This window comes from Mizuhopecten yessoensis, unplaced genomic scaffold (genome assembly GCF_002113885.1).
Source record: "Mizuhopecten yessoensis strain PY_sf001 unplaced genomic scaffold, ASM211388v2 scaffold715507, whole genome shotgun sequence".
Lineage (NCBI taxonomy): Eukaryota > Metazoa > Mollusca > Bivalvia > Pectinida > Pectinidae > Mizuhopecten > Mizuhopecten yessoensis.
This window is the reverse complement of record NW_018479652.1, coordinates 1-18980: the sequence shown is the minus strand read 5'-3', so window position 1 is coordinate 18980 and position 18980 is coordinate 1. Positions and strand designations below refer to the sequence as shown.

At 36.1% G+C, this 18980-nt stretch overlaps 2 protein-coding genes across 2 annotated transcripts; both read right to left on the bottom strand.

Annotated features, from left to right (window-relative positions):
• Positions 1 to 95: 95 nt before the first annotated feature.
• Positions 96 to 10125, bottom strand: LOC110441109 (protein DD3-3-like; the record flags this gene model as incomplete). The annotated part of the gene is made up of 4 exons (XM_021484210.1): positions 9894 to 10125; positions 2811 to 2864; positions 389 to 475; positions 96 to 191 (listed from the first exon to the last, which is right to left on the bottom strand). Coding segments are annotated over exons 1-4 (314 nt in total), but the record flags the coding sequence as incomplete, so codon positions are not given.
• A 4307-nt stretch (positions 10126 to 14432) lies between these two features.
• On the bottom strand, positions 14433 to 17390 carry LOC110441110 (solute carrier family 23 member 1-like). The gene is made up of 3 exons (XM_021484211.1): positions 16674 to 17390; positions 15995 to 16090; positions 14433 to 15424 (listed from the first exon to the last, which is right to left on the bottom strand). Exons 1-3 carry the CDS (start codon positions 16924 to 16926, stop codon positions 15192 to 15194), a joined length of 582 nt encoding a protein of 193 aa, XP_021339886.1. The 5' UTR covers positions 16927 to 17390; the 3' UTR covers positions 14433 to 15191.
• Positions 17391 to 18980: the final 1590 nt, after the last annotated feature.

Here is an 18980-nt window from a genome sequence, read left to right as displayed (position 1 = left end):
ACTCACTTTGTAAATGTCTTATTCCCCACCCTCCCCTCCTGCTGACTCACTTTGTAAATATTTTATTCCCCACCCTCCCCTCCTGCTATACTCACTTTGTGGTGGCGCCATCTCTGACCAGGTTGTGACACATGTATTGGATCACTAACTCACAGTGGCTGTGTGGACTGGCACAGGAATGCTGGTTTGTCCTAAATAAATTGATTTGTATGTTCTTTAGTAAAAATTACATCTATATGAAATATTTTGTTTTTTCTCTGTTGCTTTACTAATAATTTTGACTCCAATGGTCGGTTTTTTTTGTCCAAAAAGTGATAACTCTGAAGATATCAGAAAAATTACATTGTTGACTTCTGAATTGAAGGTATAACAATATTTCGGGACTCACCACTCGATCTGGAGAATGGATCCAGCGTAGTAATACAGGGAACCGACATTGTTACCACCACGGTTGTTGTTTTGGGAGTCAAACATTCTAAAACCAGAAAAAAGTCAGTCAGGAAAGTGCTAACAAACAATTATCTAAGGATGGCCTTAGTTCTTGGATTTGACCCAGAAGGCTGTTTGTTGGTATAATCTCCAATATATTATGACACTGTAGCTTTAACTGACCACCAACTTTTATGACATGTATTATTAGGGTCAAGGGCATAAGAAATTTGGACCAAAGCAAGCAAGCAAGAGAAAATACTCTTCAATAATAATTAGTATGTAGTGAGATTTAAATACAAGTCAATATATACTGACTAAGAAAGTCCATAGAAATTGTTTTTTTCTAAAATTGTGAACATAAGAAATGTCCATGACAGAAAGGTTTTTCAGGTTACATGTATTAAGTTGTTTTCTTTATACATTCCTGTGTATCATCAAAATGATGTATTAAAATTGATCATTTCCTGACACAGGTAAAATCACTCATGTGTGCCTGCATTTATAACATACATTAACACTGCAGACAGTGACATTAGTTATGGTTGTCGCGTAAAGTCTCATCATCCTGTTTTTGTCTTTCCATTGACAATAACACTATATATTTGAATTCTTAACAACAATCCTAATCATTACAACGATGCGTGTTGGAGGTTGTGTTGGTGTATGTTTTGGAAGACGGTCCAGGTATACGGATGAGATAATATAAGGGGAGTAACTATTTAAGGATATCAAGTTTTTTTATAACTTGTATGAAATAAATGTAAATTTGTTGGACTCTTTGAGGTTTTCCATCATGTGACAACAGCTATTAGCCTTAAGTGACATGAATACAGTATACATGTACATTGCATTCAACATATATTTCATGATGTCAAACAGTGATTTTTTGGGGGAGGAAAAACAAGAATTTTTACTAAATACCTGAAAACATATTGAATATTTCATTTCCATTCTTGAAATAGAAATGAATCATAAATTTAACTAAAACAAATCCCTATATTTTATGCAATTCTACTTAAAGTATCCCGATGTTACTAGTGAGCAATGTATGACGTAAATAGAAGATTAGACTGGTGGTGAATAGTGAACAATGTATGACGTAAATAGAAGATAAGACTGGTCATGACTAGTGAGCAATGTATGACGTAAATAGAAGATTAGACTGGTGGTGACTAGTGAGCAATGTATGACGTAAATAGTAAATTAGACTGGTGGCGACTAGTGAGCAATGTATGAGGTAAATAGAAGATTAGACAGGTCATGACTAGTGAGCAATGTATGACGTAAATAGTAGATTAGACTGGTGGTGACTAGTGAGCAATGTATGACGTAAATAGTAAATTAGACTGGTGGTGACTAGTGAGCAATGTATGACGTAAATAGTAGATTAGACTGGTGGTGTCTAGTGAGCAATGTATGAGGTAAATAGAAGATTAGACAGGTCATGACTAGTGAGCAATGTATGACGTAAATAGTAGATTAGACTGGTGGTGACTAGTGAGCAATGTATGACGTAAATAGTAAATTAGACTGGTGGTGACTAGTGAGCAATGTATGAGGTAAATAGAAGATTAGACTGGTCATGACTAGTGAGCAATGTATGACGTAAATAGAAGATTAGACTGGTGGTGACTAGTGAGCGATGTATGAGGTAAATAGAAGATTAGACTGGTGGTGACTAGTGAACAATGAATGACGTAAATAGAAGATTAGACTGGTCATGACTAGTGAGTAATGTATGAGGTAAATAGAAGATTAGACTGGTCATGACTAGTGAACAATGTATGACGTAAATAGAAGATTAGACTGGTCATGACTAGTGAGCAATGTATGAGATAAATAGAAGATTATACTGGTCATGACTAGTGAACAATGTATGACGTACATGTAAATAGAAGATTAGACTGGTCATGACTAGTGAGCAATGTATGACGTAAATAGAAGATTAGACTGGTCATGCTAGACTGCTGTATGTGTTTACTACAGAAATAATGGCTTTACTCAGTTTACATTGTAGCTTTATATTTATGTCCTTCTATTCACCGACCTTTCATCCGACACAGCATAAAGGTATACAAGAACATATAGACTACACAAATTACACAACTAACTTTTACGATGGTCACATTTTTTTTTTACAAAGATATATCGTAAATGGTCTGTTGAACATCAAGCCGCTCCACTTCAACTTTTTTTTTTTTCATTTTCTTTGTTAATAAATTTAAAGTCATGAATAATTAAATATGCAAATGATGTTTTCTCATGTGTCATGATCACTTATGATGTGGACTCGCCTCAGGCTAAATGGCTTGAAAGGAAATCAAATTTACGAACATCACCCGGAGAAGTATGTGTATTATATAAGAATGCTGAAATACCTGTTATCATTTGCTCTGTTCCTTGTTTCCTCATCTAGTCGATTGTTACTTCCCCTGAAAAATACAAAATTCATTCAATCAATTGAACAGATAATGTGTAACTCTTGAACAAATATTCACAAAAAAAATATAACTATAACTGTCAGAATTTTAAAATGTATCTCAGTTCTCTGTAAGTGAATAATACTAAACAAGTCTTAGTGTTTGGCTTGAGGCCCCATTAAAACCAGCCCTCATTCACAGTTTTCCTTCCCTAGTTTTTTGAAGAGGAGATGGGGTAGAGAGTTTTTTTTTGTGAAAACTATGATCAAAGTATTAACTGGTCACTATGTTACATATGTAACTGAGAAACATATTTAATTATCCAAATACATATTTTTCAGTATTAGATTATCAACTTAAGTGTAGTATGATCCTTAAACTGAATTTTTGATTTTAAACTTCATGTAGATACAACTACATTTGCGATAAAAATTGATTTTTTCTTTTCATTTATGTATCACAGCAGAGAAAAGGGAAACAACATTTTTGTTATGGCTCTAAATTGCAAACACAATACATCGTCAGCCCCAAGTTCAGTTGTAAATAAGCCATTCATTAAACCAATTTTACAAATACAGACATATATATATATCAATGAGGACTTCCTGTATAATGTATATATGACTGACAGAGAAATAGTGTGACATATCATCTCAATTTATCTGAGAAGTAATAATTAGTTTTAGCTGCACAAGTGTAGGCTAATCAGTACTAGCTGAGCTGTATAGGGGGTCATGCTGTGTGATCAGCTCCCTCTGGCTGAAGGGCTAAATGCATGGTCAGTAGTGGGATACCCCCACTGGGACCATTAAAATGATAAGCTGAACCTCAGCCGATATAGTGTAGTTTGATTTGTTATTGTTTAACAAATTTAACATACTATTTCTATGTAGCTTCATTGTTTTATACAAGAATAGAGAAACAATTACATTAAGCATAATGTGTAGTTTATGGAACTGTTTTGATTAATCAAATCAAGCAAGTAGTTTTGATTCTGTATATGTTTTGCTGTCATTTGAAGTGTTCAAATATTAAATAATTCAATAATGCATTTAAGTTCAAGGTTTGTGTTATAAGTGTAAGACTTCAGTATAAAGCAGAGAATGTCATCTTTCAGGACAAGTATTTAGATCAGTTGTAACATTTATAGTTTTGATAAAATATCAAGTTAAAGTAAAATAAGAAACACAACATTGGTCAAATGTCCTACTGGCTGAGATCAGCAAGTAGCCTCAGCAGGAGGTCTTCTGTGAGGGACAAGTAGCAAGTATATAAGGAACGAGAACGAGAGAGTAAAAAAAGAAAAAAAAGAAGAAAGGTTTGTTGGTGATCATACACAGTAGCCACAGCCTCCTGAAAGACAGTGTTTCCATATCAAACCACATAAATCACCTACCTTTACCCTTCAAACTAACACAACGCCAGCAGATCTATACCGCACCCTATTCTCTACAGTATCAACATCCTTTACCAATTCCCCCTTTTTACTATTCGTACACATCATGACTTGTATAAGTACCCGCAGGACGGGGGTTATACAATTGGTGTTTATAAATCCTCCTAAAGATAACATACCAATAAACTCTTAACAAGCTATTTCCATAAGACCTTTGTTCATACTCCCTCACGCTGTCCTCTAACCTTCTTGTCCTTCGGAAGGGACGTTAAATGGTGGTCCGGTGTAAGGAGAGTCACGCCTTGCACGTTAAAGATCACTCTGCTGGCTTTCGAAAAAGGTAGGCTAATTGCTAGCCACCACGGAGAATAGGATATAAATTTAGACTAGTGTAGGGCTTTAAGTGACAGTCCAAATTGCAATCCCTAAATTATAGAAACTAGAACTAGGTTCCCATATCCTCCATTTTAGAACTTTTTGTCAACACTCAAAAGGCGGAATTGCAACCATAACACACACACACACACACCCCCCCCCCCCCCTTTTTTTTTTTTTTGTCCTAGGCTCGGTTTTAACCGGAACAAGGACATAAAGCCCCATCAATCAATCAATCAGTAAAAAAAGACCTTGCGAGGCAAAAAGGAAAGAGACCTTGAGCGTCAGAAAGGTGAGATTTAAAGATTATCAACATTTGGATTAACCTGAGTAAGCTGTACATGGAAATAAAGATGTAAGGAATGTCAGCAATGGTATTGGAGTTATGACTGCAAGGACGACGTAGGATTACGTCGTATGGCCGGACTATGACATCAGACCCCAAAAGGGCGGCCGGTCATATATACATAAACACGGCAAATGTGAGGCCAGTAAACTTTATATCATTTGTTTACTCAGATCCTTTGTGTTCACAGGTCACGTATTGGTCAACAATATATGAATCGAGATATGTATTAAATATGAAAGTGATTATGGACGGAAACAATAATACAAACGGTGTATATATAATAAATATCAATGTTTCCTTTCATATACAGAAAAAACCTGTCTTATCTGACCCCTGAATATTCTGCCACCCTGTCTGATCTGACATCACAAACTAATCTCATTTTTAATGAACACAACCAAATAATGCAAAAGACCTCCTCCAGTGTCAGATTAGACAGGTTTCACTGTACATGGAGAAACGTGGAGTTATTTATGATTCATAAAGGATCCTCTGCTAGCTGTCAGCTAACTGCTTGAAATCAACATATACAGCATGACTCAAGTTCATACATACCAGCTGACCATAAAACTTAGTATCAGCCAAATGGTCAGATTTAAATGCATGGAATGCATGTCACATGTATGCATAAATATTTCATATGGTACATCTGTTTAATCATATCCCCCATTCCGAAGGTGTTATTATCCTAAATTTGCTCCTGTTCTAGAGAAAGGTAAAATTTCAAAGAAAGCGATTACTGTGAATGTGATTATATTAAGAAAAAATTACATGTTTTGTTGTTTTCCACTGTATATGCTGTGTAGTTAAAATACACTTTCCAGAGTTAAACATTAGCAAATCAAATTACAAAAAGTTCAAAATATATGAAATAATGCATTTCACCCAAGAAGACTGAACTATAAATGTTTCTGAGACACAATACAAATCACATAAAAAATGCATTTCATCCAAAAAGATTGACCTACATATAAATATAGGAGTGGTGCCTGAGAAAATTAAATAGGTCTAGTCATCTGGTGTTTCTTAGACACAATACATATCATGTTTCATCGTGACTGAAATACACCCTATAATCACAGGTATCGTGACTGAAATACACCCTACAATCACAGGTAGATGGGTTAATTGCACGTTAACAAAGCCAGTTATTCAGTCGTCTCAAGTTTCTTTGACAACAGAACTTACGATAAATAAAAAGGCTGAGTCAGTTTCATGTTCATAAATTACAAAAATGATCTCTGTATTTGAAAACACTTTTCTACCCTATAATAACACATTAACCTACTTTACCAGCAAGCCATACCTTGTAACTCGTGTGAAGTTCTTTATTTGGGAATCAAGAGACATGAAAAATATTTCTGAAGTAAAGCAACCTCTGATCTATTGTATGAACAGCAGTTCACTTCAGTTAATTAACACTCTCATTAATCATTTGCTTAATTATTAAATAGTGCTTTCTGAATTTTCTATTACTGAAGTTTTGTTCTGATGTGATAAAGCAAGGAATTGCTGTCAGCTGGCATTCATAGAGAATATGAACGCCACATGGCCAGGATAAGAGGAAAATTGGTGCTTTATGTTAAAATTCTCCTGTATTCAAGAAGTGTTCATATTCCCTGTAAATGACCTTCCTTAAACTTTTAAAAGATTTACATACTGTGTTGCCAATGGCAACAGGAGTGGAACCTACTATCACACATGTGCACTTTAGTTTTCAAATATTGTCAAACACTCGAATGACGTTATAGATGACCAGTGTATACACTCTAATGATGCTATAGATGACCAGTGTATACGCTGTAATGACGTTATAGATGACCAGTGTATACACTCTAATGACGTTATAGATGACCAGTGTATACCCTGTAATGACGTTAAAGATGACCAGTGTATACGCTCTAATGATGCTATAGATGACCAGTGTATACCCTGTAATGACGTTAAAGATGACCAGTGTATACACTCTAATGACGTTATAGATGACCAGTGTATACGCTCTAATGATGCTATAGATGACCAGTGTATATGCTCTAATGACGTTATAGATGACCAGTGTATACGCTCTAATGACGTTATAGATGACCAGTGTATACGCTCTAATGACGTTATAGATGACCAGTGTATACGCTCTAATGACGTTATAGATGACCAGTGTATACGCTCTAATGACGTTATAGATGACCAGTGTATACGCTCTAATGACGTTATAGATGACCAGTGTATACGCTCTAATGACGTTATAGATGACCAGTGTATACGCTCTAATGACGTTATAGATGACCAGTGTATACGCTCTAATGACGTTATAGATGACCAGTGTATACGCTCTAATGACGTTATAGATGACCAGTGTATACGCTGTAATGACGTTATAGATGACCAGTGTATACGCTCTAATGACGTTATAGATGACCAGTGTATACGCTCTAATGACGTTATAGATGACCAGTGTATACGCTGTAATGACGTTATAGATGACCAGTGTATACACTGTAATGACGTTATAGATGACCAGTGTATACGCTCTAATGACGTTATAGATGACCAGTGTATACACTGTAATGACGTTATAGATGACCAGTGTATACACTCTAATGACGTTATAGATGACCAGTGTATACACTGTAATGACGTTATAGATGACCAGTGTATACACTCTAATGACGTTATAGATGACCAGTGTATACACTCTAATGACGTTATAGATGACCAGTGTATACACTCTAATGACGTTATAGATGACCAGTGTATATGCTCTAATGACGTTATAGATGACCAGTGTATACGCTCTAATGACGTTATAGATGACCAGTGTATACACTGTAATGACGTTATAGATGACCTGTGTATACACTCTTATGACGTTATAGATGACTAGTGTATTTGATCATTTTGACCTGCTGCTGCAGGACAAATAATTTAGATTCAGTCTGTCGAGGTCAGTCAAGAGAAGCCCATGTAGTATATGTCATAGTTACTTCCTCAATCACTGACCCAGATACTAAGTGGTCATTTCCTGTTACAAATAGTCCTACACTTCCAGTGTACTAGTTTACTTGTCCACTGACCACCCACTCCTTATAAAACTGAATAAACTTGAGAGACCACCCAGAGTTTAACACCATTCTAATAACAAATTCTCAACAAAGGTTTTTGTAGATTTGATAAGGTCTAACCCAATATCATATACACAATGTATCCACAAGTAGCATTTATAAGTATAATATTGAAACCTTTTCTCTTGTTTCATTTTCCTCCCTTATCTGCCTCATTTTTCCATTTTCTTCCCAGTTATTTTGACATCATAGTTATATACAAACATGCAAGCCTGTTCTTATTGATAAATAGCTAAGCCCATTTACAACATCACAATTTTGCAGGACAATTGATGACAATATACATATATTATCGCTTACAACAATTTGAAGATCAGTTAGATCAATTCTTATACTCAGTATGGAGAAACTGTGAGTTACTATATATATCTGTCTTACAAATTTGTAAGTGGTCATAAAATGTATTCCAGTACTCAATTGTCTTAACCTTAAATGTAAAATTACCATTTTTGAAACAGTACACATACATTTTATGTTTTTATTGTTACATTTTTTTACTGAGGAATTCTTAATTTGAAAGGAGATCCATGTAGTAAGGTACTCCTAGCATACATCCTAGGCTCAAGTCAGTAAGGTACTCCTAGCATACGTCCTAGGCTCAAGTCAGTAAGGTACTACTAGCATACGTCCTAGGCTCAAGTCGGTATGGTACTCCTAGCATACGTCCTAGGCTAAAGTCAGTAAGGTACTCCTAGCATACGTCCTAGGCTCAAGTCAGTAAGGTACTCCTAGTCCTAGCGTATGTCCTAGGCTGGAAGATAATTTTTGTGATCTCGATGTGTTAATGAAGTGACAAAAAAAAATGATATAATTTAGTTTGATACCAGGCCCAAAACTCTCAACAAAAACTCATAAGTTCATAGGCTGTTACAGTATATAGTCAAGGTGGAGGAGTTTAATGTTACACAGTGTGTTCCTGTGGTGACACCAACAAGGTTTTGCTGTATAGCAATTGCAGGTGCACTATATTTAACCTCATGTTTCACCAAACTTTGTCTCAAGAGTTCACTTTGCAAATATTTGCGGTCCTTCAAAATGATGAGAGTACTGCTGATAATCATCTGTTTTTGGATTTAAGATTTTTTCCTTTTTCTTACTGACCCCCTCAGGGCTCCAAAATAAACAAAGGGAGATATTGTCCATTATGAAAACTATAAATTGAAGTCATATAGACAAATATTTATCAAACACAAATGTATTCAGGAGATTATAGGGATAAACAGTTTCAAACACAAAATTGTAAAACTTTGGTTTATTTTTGGAGAGTGAAGGTTGGGGGGGGGGGGGGAGACTTTTAAAATCTGCCTGGAGGTTTCCAAAAGAGAATTTGTGAAAAGTATAACTAAAGGGTTTTTTTTAAGAAAATTAACAGACTGTACAATAATATAGTACAGTGTATTTTTTTCATAAAATAAATCTCAAAATAAAACGTGCATGCACCTGAGAAATACTAAATTATAATAGAGTATGTGTATTTTAAGGTAGGGACACGGTTCATACATGTATATTTTACACCCATTCTAAGGGGCTATAAAATATCACAATCAATATTCCTACTGTTGACTGCAGTGCAATAAACCAAGGACAGGATTACAGCTGCATATGTATTGAATTATCTGTATGTGTGTGTACACTACTACAGTATAGTTTACCTGTTATCTGGCGGCATGACTCAGATGTTGACAAACTTGAATTCATCATGTATCAAACAGTCAAATAGAGATTAAACAGATACATCTATTAGTAAATACAGAATTTGGGTTCTATAATTTCTACATTTGAACATATTTCACTATACTTACCTTGGGTTGTGTAAATATATATCACAGCTCACACCTGCCACTAATGATAAAACGAGAGTCCAAACGCCCGCAGACATCTTTACAGAATGACACCACAACCTATATGATGTTCAAACCGGACACCACGTACGTAAACACTACCGTCCCCAAATAAGGTAGTAGGCCTAACTTGAGTAAGACAACAATAGGTTGAGAAATAACTTGACCCAGTGATTCGCTTCAAGCACATGATCATGACCCTGCTTCCTTATGACGACAAACACCTGTATACAACTCCGAGATAAAAAAAAAAAAAAATAGTTCTGTACGATTAACAATTTATTTATTTGATAGCGGATTATATTCGTAATATATTGACTATCGTATTTTGTTTTAATTATTCATTAGATGTCTCAAAAGATAAAAAAATAAATAAAAATAAATAACGCCTGTTTAGGGTAAGAGATAAATACACAAGTAGGTGTTACTGGCGTAGTAATACACGATATATCTTTATGGGTTAAAGGTCATGTAAACAAATTCTACTTTCACTTCAACCGGGCACACATCTAGCTAATCTAATCCCGTGCTTTCAACAGCTGATAAAAGTTGAAGTCGATACATCCTGGGCAGTATAAGAACCTTATTCAAAACATCAGATACTAAATATAGATTTGTATATATATGAGTCACAGTTCAGTAACTCTGGCTGTACAGTGTATAACATCCTAGGCAGTGCATCTTAATTCTACCAGAAGTCCTACTCCAACAATGTTAGAGGTTTTACACGGCGAAAAACTTGTCGCAGTCGGCAAAATCATATCCGATTGAAAAAAGGGCGACCAGCGGCCTCTCATGTTATGGGAGTACCAGAAGTCCGTGTACGGTCCATGCAAACTGAGTGCATTACCAACTGAACTTGTATCACAAATTATCTATTAGCATTCTATTTGTTTGAATTCTGAAATTCTTTTTCAGCATCCTCATCTGTGTCAGGTTGTTTTACACAAACTACACTTCATGGATTATAGATGCGTAATTAGATTTAATTGTAATGTATCTCACTTCCGGCTTCGGATGCTGGACATGACCTAAGATATTTTAATATGCAAATTGTAAAAAAAGATTTACTTGAAAAGTACGTATCTGAGAATTTTGCAGTCGAAGATTTTTCATAAGTAAGTTTAACTCTAATTAATTTTAACTATTTGAAATTTTAAAAAATAAGCAAACATGTTTCAAACTTACAATTTAGATTTAGCGTCTTTTCCCACAGGGCCTGCGACTTTGTTTGAGTACCGGTAAGTATGTTTGGAGCTTATTATGACGCGTAGAGAGTGACATTGCATGTATTTAGGGGTGTATCTCAACACTTATAAGGGTAGAGTAGTGTAACTGTGAGAGTTCGTAGAAAACCGAAAATGTTTAATACTACATTCTACACACTATTAAAGGTCAGACGACTGACAGAGCTGAAACATGCCTGGACAATTTTCATTTCAGAATATATATTGTGATATAGATCTTAAATGCAATATCATGCTATAGATAGACATTATTTCAAGTGTTAGTTTAAACTTTATTTTATTGATGTTTAATTACAATAGTACATGGTTATAAATACAGAAAAGGATCCAGAAACAAGTATATAGTACTTATGTAAATCCGTCTCCTTTCAAGTGTTAGAATGCTGACATGAAAAAAAAGTTATTGTATATTGAATACAGATCAACAAGAGACTGCAAGACGCGTGCTATCACTTGAGAGGGATGATGTCGGGGTTTGTTTGCAGGTTTGTTAGTATTTAGTAGGTGTGATATGTCTTATANGGGGGGGGTCAATAAGCAGTCTTTTCATTTACAGATGAATGTGAAAAATATCACTGAACTATATCGCTTTTATCAGAATTATTCACTGTCGCTATAGTCCTGGGTTCGACTCGTAGCGGAATCGCAATGAGACATAATCACTTAATTATTTCAGTAGAATTCAGATTTAGCGGAATTCCTCAACACTATCAGAGCTCGCTTCGTATCAAAGGACGGACCTTAGCGGAAAGACAGTGTACTCAGACAGGTAATTCAGTCAAGTTGTACGTATGGGTAAAATAGAGAAGCTATATGTGACGTCACATACTTAATTGTTGCTTAGATGCTCAGGCGGAGATGATCAGTAACTCCCCTGAAATTAACGTTTTTCATATTAATTCCTGGATTACTACAATGGATATCAGGTTATTCCTGATATATGTGGTAATGCTGAGCGCAGTGCACCGAGGTCCTGCTGTATATCCATGATATCGGGACCTTACGTGGTAAGTTTGGAATTTATTCCGTACTGATTGTAAGTTGACATTACGCATGGTGTTATTTCTAACGTAAATAATCGTTTCATAATTTTAGAAAATTTAATCAATTGTTTTGTAATTTTTGTGTTAAGCGTGGAGCCAGAGCCCGAATACATCAAAAGATTGTTCAAGTATTTCACCGCAACAGAAATTCAGAAAGTGTGCCCAATATCTGCCGATCTGGCTTGGGTTATGATTATTTTTTTATATTGATATTTATTCTGTACATATTTATTTGTTCTGAGTATGTTAGCACCGTTGTAATATGATAATCTTTCCGTTTTGCTAGCCCCCATTTCTGATTGCGTCACTAGACTACTTTGATCCATCTGACAAAAATAATCTTCTTGAACTAACGTGTCTAGATTATTCACTCTTTCTCCTTGAAATAAACGTGCTTTAATCTATTTTAGCGAATTGGACAGGAGGTATTCTGCACCCTTCTCTACAAACTTCTAACCCTGCTGCTGGACTTTGTACCGTTGATAAAAAAATCGTCAAAGAGAGATGGTCGGTCATGGTTTTAATGGTCCGAGGATGGTGGAATCGTAAGTAACATTGGTGATTGCAAAACAGTAGGATATTACAGTATCCGTTTTGTAGTTACAAAACAATAAAAACGCCATTCATTTTGGTTCTTTCTTTCTTTGTATTGTATTTAAAATGGCAACTTATAGAATGCACAACCTCTTGTGACAATATCAAGGGACATAACTCTTATAAACAAACGAGCTATATTTTTAAGCATTTTGGAGTTGCATTGTTGATATTCGTGTCGTTTCGATCAGAATTTGTTGTACTTGAACAGATCGCTTTAACAGGTCTGTCCCTCTGTCGTAACCTATATATAAGTGTATGAACAGGTCCTTCACACTGACGTCACTGGGGTACTGCCCCATTTCAGGTCAAAAGGGGGTCTTTATGGAAGTCTTCTGGAAGTCGAAAGAGAGACAAAGTCAATTTCGCCAAACGGTCAGAAGCTATGATGTTGTTTAACTACGGACTAGAGTTGTCCGTGGTACTGACCAAAGAGCTGCCACAGGATAGCCTGTACTGGGAGAGGAAGTTCTGTCAGCGATTTGAGGAGGCACACATGGTTCTGTTCCCACTGTGCATCCAGCGTCAGATCAACTACTGGTACCCCGTCCCTCGCTATGTAGGTAGTATATCAACGGTTATCAATATAAACAATAAGTCTCATGATTAATGCTGTAAAAATGTGTAGAAGATTACGTCCATGTTGCTACTATATGTTAACGTTTCTTATTGCAGTTTAATTGCGCCAATCGTCGAGAAGTATGTATACCGGTGATTGCCAAGGAATGGAGGTTGTTTAGTAGCTTTTGACCACTACTGGCCATAGCTAGATTGTGTTTATGATTGCTTTACTTGTGAGAAATAAAATAAATGTTGTATTATTCTCGTGTCAAAGAAGTGTCATTGATAACAGAAAAAAACATACACTGCAACCTGTCTAGTACGACACCTTTTATAGCAAATGTTGGTCCGATTAACTTGTCAAATCTGACAACCAGTATAACATATTACTAGTCGTATTCACCTGTCTAGTCCGACTCGCTGTCTAGTCCGACTCCCTGTTGGACAAAAACATTTGTCTGCATATTGGACAGGATTTGAAAATGCACAGGTCGTTTTTCGTCGTTAACATTAACAAATGTTGGATTAAACAGGATGTTTGAATACCCAGTGGTCGGATTGGACAGTATTTATTGCATCATTTCAAGGCGAGTGTCTATAAAATGTACTTAATATCAAGTGTGTCTGATGAAGTTTCCTCCATTACTGTTAAATGCATGGAGCAACCTTAGCACGGGCAAGCGAAAAGCTATTTTAAAATTGACCTTCATATTTTGATAACATATAGTACTGAAAATTGCACAGTGCTGTAATTTTGTAAGACCCGATAGTTTTCTGAGTTGATCTGTTGGTATGATAAACTAAATGTTAACTATCAAAGCTAACAAAAACAATTGTAACATATTTCACACACTTATTTTCCTATATGCATGCAGCATTGTGATAAATATGTCCGGGAGTAGTCCAGCTTGGCTAACGTTGATTTATCGGAAAGCCGTACGTGAAACAGTGTCCTGTTGTCTACGCAAACTCCGTGAAATGTAAGTGAAGTAAAAAGAACAACAATTTATAAAAAGATACAGAAATACCTCAGATTTTAAAGTTTATATCTTTTAGCAATTTTTGCTTTATTTTCGTTCTGTTTGACCTTATATGTACACCTCCAAGATAAGAGACAGCCAATCAGAAAAGAGGATTTCGATGACGGGTAGTGCCGAGCATTAATTAGCATAGTTGTTACCAAGGTGCCGAAATGTTGAACGATTTAACAAAGATACACGGATAACAAGATTTATTTAACATCGCATATACCAAATAAAACTCAGCTATGTAGAGTTATACTTCAGACAGGCAAGAATACGTTGATAATCACATTACAGAAATAAAGTTTAATGAGACATACAGTTGTAGAGAGTAGTCAAACCGGAGTGTGTATGAAGAATGCAAAGCAAAAACAAAAACTCAAAAAGCCAAACATACTTGTACATCTATTCAGAAATCAATTTTGTCGAAGCCGAAAGCAAGACAGTTTTTAACGAACCATACGACCAGTTCGTCAATTTAGTACTCAACAAGGTCAAAAGCATGAAAGCCAATCTAGGACAATGGACGATCCCGTATGGTAGACTGCGGTTTCGTGCCAAGTTCATTTGATGTCTTAACCAACACTGTGTTGGGGAAAAAATAAGTTAGGTAATTTTCTCTACGTCATGCCGACCGTTTTGACCCAAACATCTCTGTAGCTCACTAAACAGTATAATATTCGTTAATATCAGTGCTGGTAACACGGCTATACTAGTTGAGAATATGAGCGTATAAATAATCAGCAAAAAATAATTCATGCATTTAAATAATACATGAAAAAAAGAAAAATATTATGCGCTTTCTATTTTGTCTGTTTCAGTTTGTGTATAAGAAAATGTATCTGGCATGAATGGGATATATTTAAATCCCTTCCACCCTCGCACACATCTGGGAACTGCAGGCTCATAAATCTCTATTCCTTCTGTAGCCGTCATTTCGTCGTTGACTTTGACGTCACCGGGTTTGTCACTATGGTTTGACGCCACATCTTCCCAGGCGGTTAACCCTCGCTCCACACGTGACCCTTAAAACAACAAGGATGTATCTAAGTATCGGCGAGAACATGTTATAAGAATGACACTGGTGTCACAAAACGTAAAAACTAAATCCTCGATGTAACACCATTCATTTCCTTTTTTCCAACGCGTTTACAACAAGCGTAAGTCAAGGTCCCTTTTCGCTATTTAATACAATTTGGGTGTTTCCCTCGATATATTGCCACACCTGTTTACGAGGATAACTTTTTATCTGGACATTTGATGGCATAATAGCGAGATTTTACCATATTCAGCAAGAATTGTGAAAACAAATAACAATATGAACCGATAGCGATGGACTGAAAGTTGTATAAGTTTAAGATAAGGTGACAAATGTAACTTGTATTATCTCATTTCAACCCTCCACATTGTACATCCGGTCGATTTAAAAGAATTTCACGGAAACAAACTCCATTTTCCGACAAAGACATTTTAGTTTAATGGTAGTGAATTACTTCATTCTTTATTGATTATTTATATATTGATCTTCTAACCAAGGGAACAACAAATCAGTTTGAACATTTATAATTTCTCTCTCCCTGTAGGTTTTACCCTACCTGCTATAGTATTGTCCAGCAAACACGCCAACACGGCACCGGACAAAATCGGATTTCCAAGCAGCATCGCCATCAGTTGATCTAGGGCCTCATTTCCTAAATATAAAAGATTGTTTACGGGTTTTTTTTGTATACTGAATAATAAGTCAAGACTGTATAAAGCGAAAACTGTCAAACGAACTAATATTTCCGCTTGATACTGTCCTGTTTATATATTTGATTTACATATAAATGCGTTAGTCAACAACAACACCAAAACATCATCAATATATATCAATGCGACATCAATGGAGTAACTATCTTTTTATTTCTCTGTATCCTTTTTTCCATAAAAATGGGTGGCATTGGTGTTGAAAAGAAAACAGTTTAATTTACCAAATCATTAACACTAGCATTATCACGAGAAACAAAAATAGGGGAAGCCAGCTATTTAACAGCAGGATCGACTTAAGTTGTGAAACTAGTTTCCAAATCCAATTTCAACCATTGTGTATTGCTTTACATCATACTGTAAATGGGAAAAAACATAATAAAGTTTAAATTAACATCAGCATTCTTTTCCGAATATATGGAGATTAAATGTCATCAAGAATGGATTTAGTTGACTGAAATATGTTGCTCTTTTTCTCGAAATGCAATAAATAAGGTTCACCATAGAAGTAAACCTGTATTTGCTCACCTGTTTTCGTGCGATCTGGATGTTTCTCGACCCAGAATGGGACAATTAGACCGAAGGAGACAGATATCCCTAGTATGGCCAAGTTCCGGTTAGAGCGGAGATCAACGTGCTGCAGGTTGGCAAAAACCACCCCTGTAAACATGCTTACCATAATGAGCATTGCTCCCCCCAACACTGGGTAAGGAATAGTGATGAACAGTGCGGAAAGTTTACCAACAATCCCAAACAGCATGAAGAGCACTCCGACCATCATGAAGACACGTCTACTTGCAACCTGTCAAAAGGGGGGAAAGCATAACAGAAGTGTCAACAATACACTAGAGCAATTATGAACAGGGAAAAGAGTTACATCGAGACTCGCGAGGACCGCGGAAGTGACACCGATACAATACGGCGTACTAATGAACATAACAAGCATACTGAGTATTGCTGAAGCAATACATGTCCCCTACCGGCCCCCGCAATCTATTAAGATGCAACAGTGACCTCAACCTAGATCCATGAAAGAATGAGGCACTAGAGTGCTGACAAAGATTTTCTAAAATAGTAATAGTGACATTGTCTTGCCCCGATTACCTTGAAATTGTCCAAGATATTTAAATTCTTTACAATAGTGTGAAGTTTGATTAAAAACTAGGAAAGAATGAAGGCGCAAGAGTGCTGACAAACTTCTTCGGACAGACAACGAGGAAAACTTTAGGTATTCTTGTTTTCTTCTCCCTCCCTGCCACCCCCACCCAGTTTCACCGGTAAGGAAATAAAAATACTAAGAAATCTTATTTGTTGATTGTAAAGGTATCTTTACAAGTGTGTGAAGTTTGATAAACAGGCAAGGAAGAATGTTAAATAAAATTTTCTATTTATAGTAACTGTGACCTTGACCATTTGACCTTAAAACTCGAACCTGTCCAACTCAAACTTGTCGAAGATATTTTAATTCTTTATGACTGTGTGAAGTTTGATTAAAAACCAAGAAAGAATGAAGACGCTAGAGTGCTGACAAAGTTTTTCTATTTATAGTAATAGTGACCTTGACCTTGATCAGATGACCTTGAAACTCAAACTTGTTGAAGATATTTTAATTCTTTATGACTGTGTGAAGTTTGATAAAAAACCAAGAAAGAATGAAGACGCTAGAGTTCTGACAAAGTTTTTCTATTTATGTAATAGTGACCTTGACCTTGATCAGATGGCCTTGAAACTCAAACTTGTCGAAGATATTTTAATTCTTTATGACTATTTGAAGTTTGATTAAAAACCAAGAAAGAATGAAGAGGCTAGAGTGCTGACAAAGTCTTTCTATTTATAGTAATAGTGACCTTAACCTTGATCCGATGACCTTGAAACTCGAACTTGTTGAAGATATTTTATTTTTTTACATGTGTGTAAAGTTTGATTAAAATCCATGAAAGAATGAGTGCTGACAAACCTCTTCGGACAGACGGACAGACGGACAGACAGACAGACGGACAGACAGACGGACGGACGGACGGACGGACAGACGGAGGGGAAAACTATAGTCCCCCCGGTTTCACAGGTAGGGGACTAATAAACAAAAAACATCGACCATCGTATCACACGAAGATATAGCATAGTCCCCGTTCCCAAAGGAATCATGGCGGCGATCACAAAACTTGTTTATAGTCTTCATCAATTAACATCCATGGAAATCGTCGTGTTGTAAGTTTGTCCGACATTCGTCATTACGCAGGTAAAGCACCCCTGCAAACTCTACCAAAACCAATCCGCTGCACATATTGCATTTTGGATCTTCATATTTTCTCTTTACTTCTTAACGAGCTGTTTGTTTCCGTTTTGCATTCATTAGCAAACCCTCACATTTTAGGTTTTAAGTTTTGGCCATTCGCAAAGGGGAGGAGGGCATGGGTTCTGTCACCAGTCTGGGACATACCAAAGTCCCTAAGAAATGGAAGTTGTTACATTCCCTACTTAGCGTTCACCATTTCGTCATTTAGCATTTCGGAATTCAGCTTNTGTATACCCTGTCAGAATGTGTCAGAATGTATACCCTGTCAGAATGTACAGTATGTATACCCTGTCAGAATGTGTCAGAATGTATACCCTTTCAGAATGTGTCAGATTGTAAACCCTGTCAGAATATGTCAGAATGTATACCCTGTCAGAATGTATACCCTGTCAGAATGTATACCGAATGTGTCAGATTGTAAACCCTGTCAGAATGTGTCAGAATGTATACCCTGTCAGATTGTACAGTATCTATACCCTGTCAGAATGTACAGTATGTATACTCTGTCAGAATGTGTCAGAATGTATACCCTGTCAGAA

What these genes read in the sequence shown, in the direction of transcription:
- LOC110441110 (XM_021484211.1), bottom strand. Translation starts at nt 16,926, where the DNA reads ATGATGGTCGGAGTGCTCTTCATGCTGTTTGGGATTGTTGGTAAACTT. An exon ending in TCCAGATCGCACGAAAACAG is followed by an intron (nt 16,091 to 16,673) that starts GTGAGCAAATAC and finishes TTTTATATTTAG; the next exon opens with GAAATGAGGCCCTAGATCAA. An exon ending in GCTGGACAATACTATAGCAG is followed by an intron (nt 15,425 to 15,994) that starts GTAGGGTAAAAC and finishes TGTTGTTTTAAG; the next exon opens with GGTCACGTGTGGAGCGAGGG.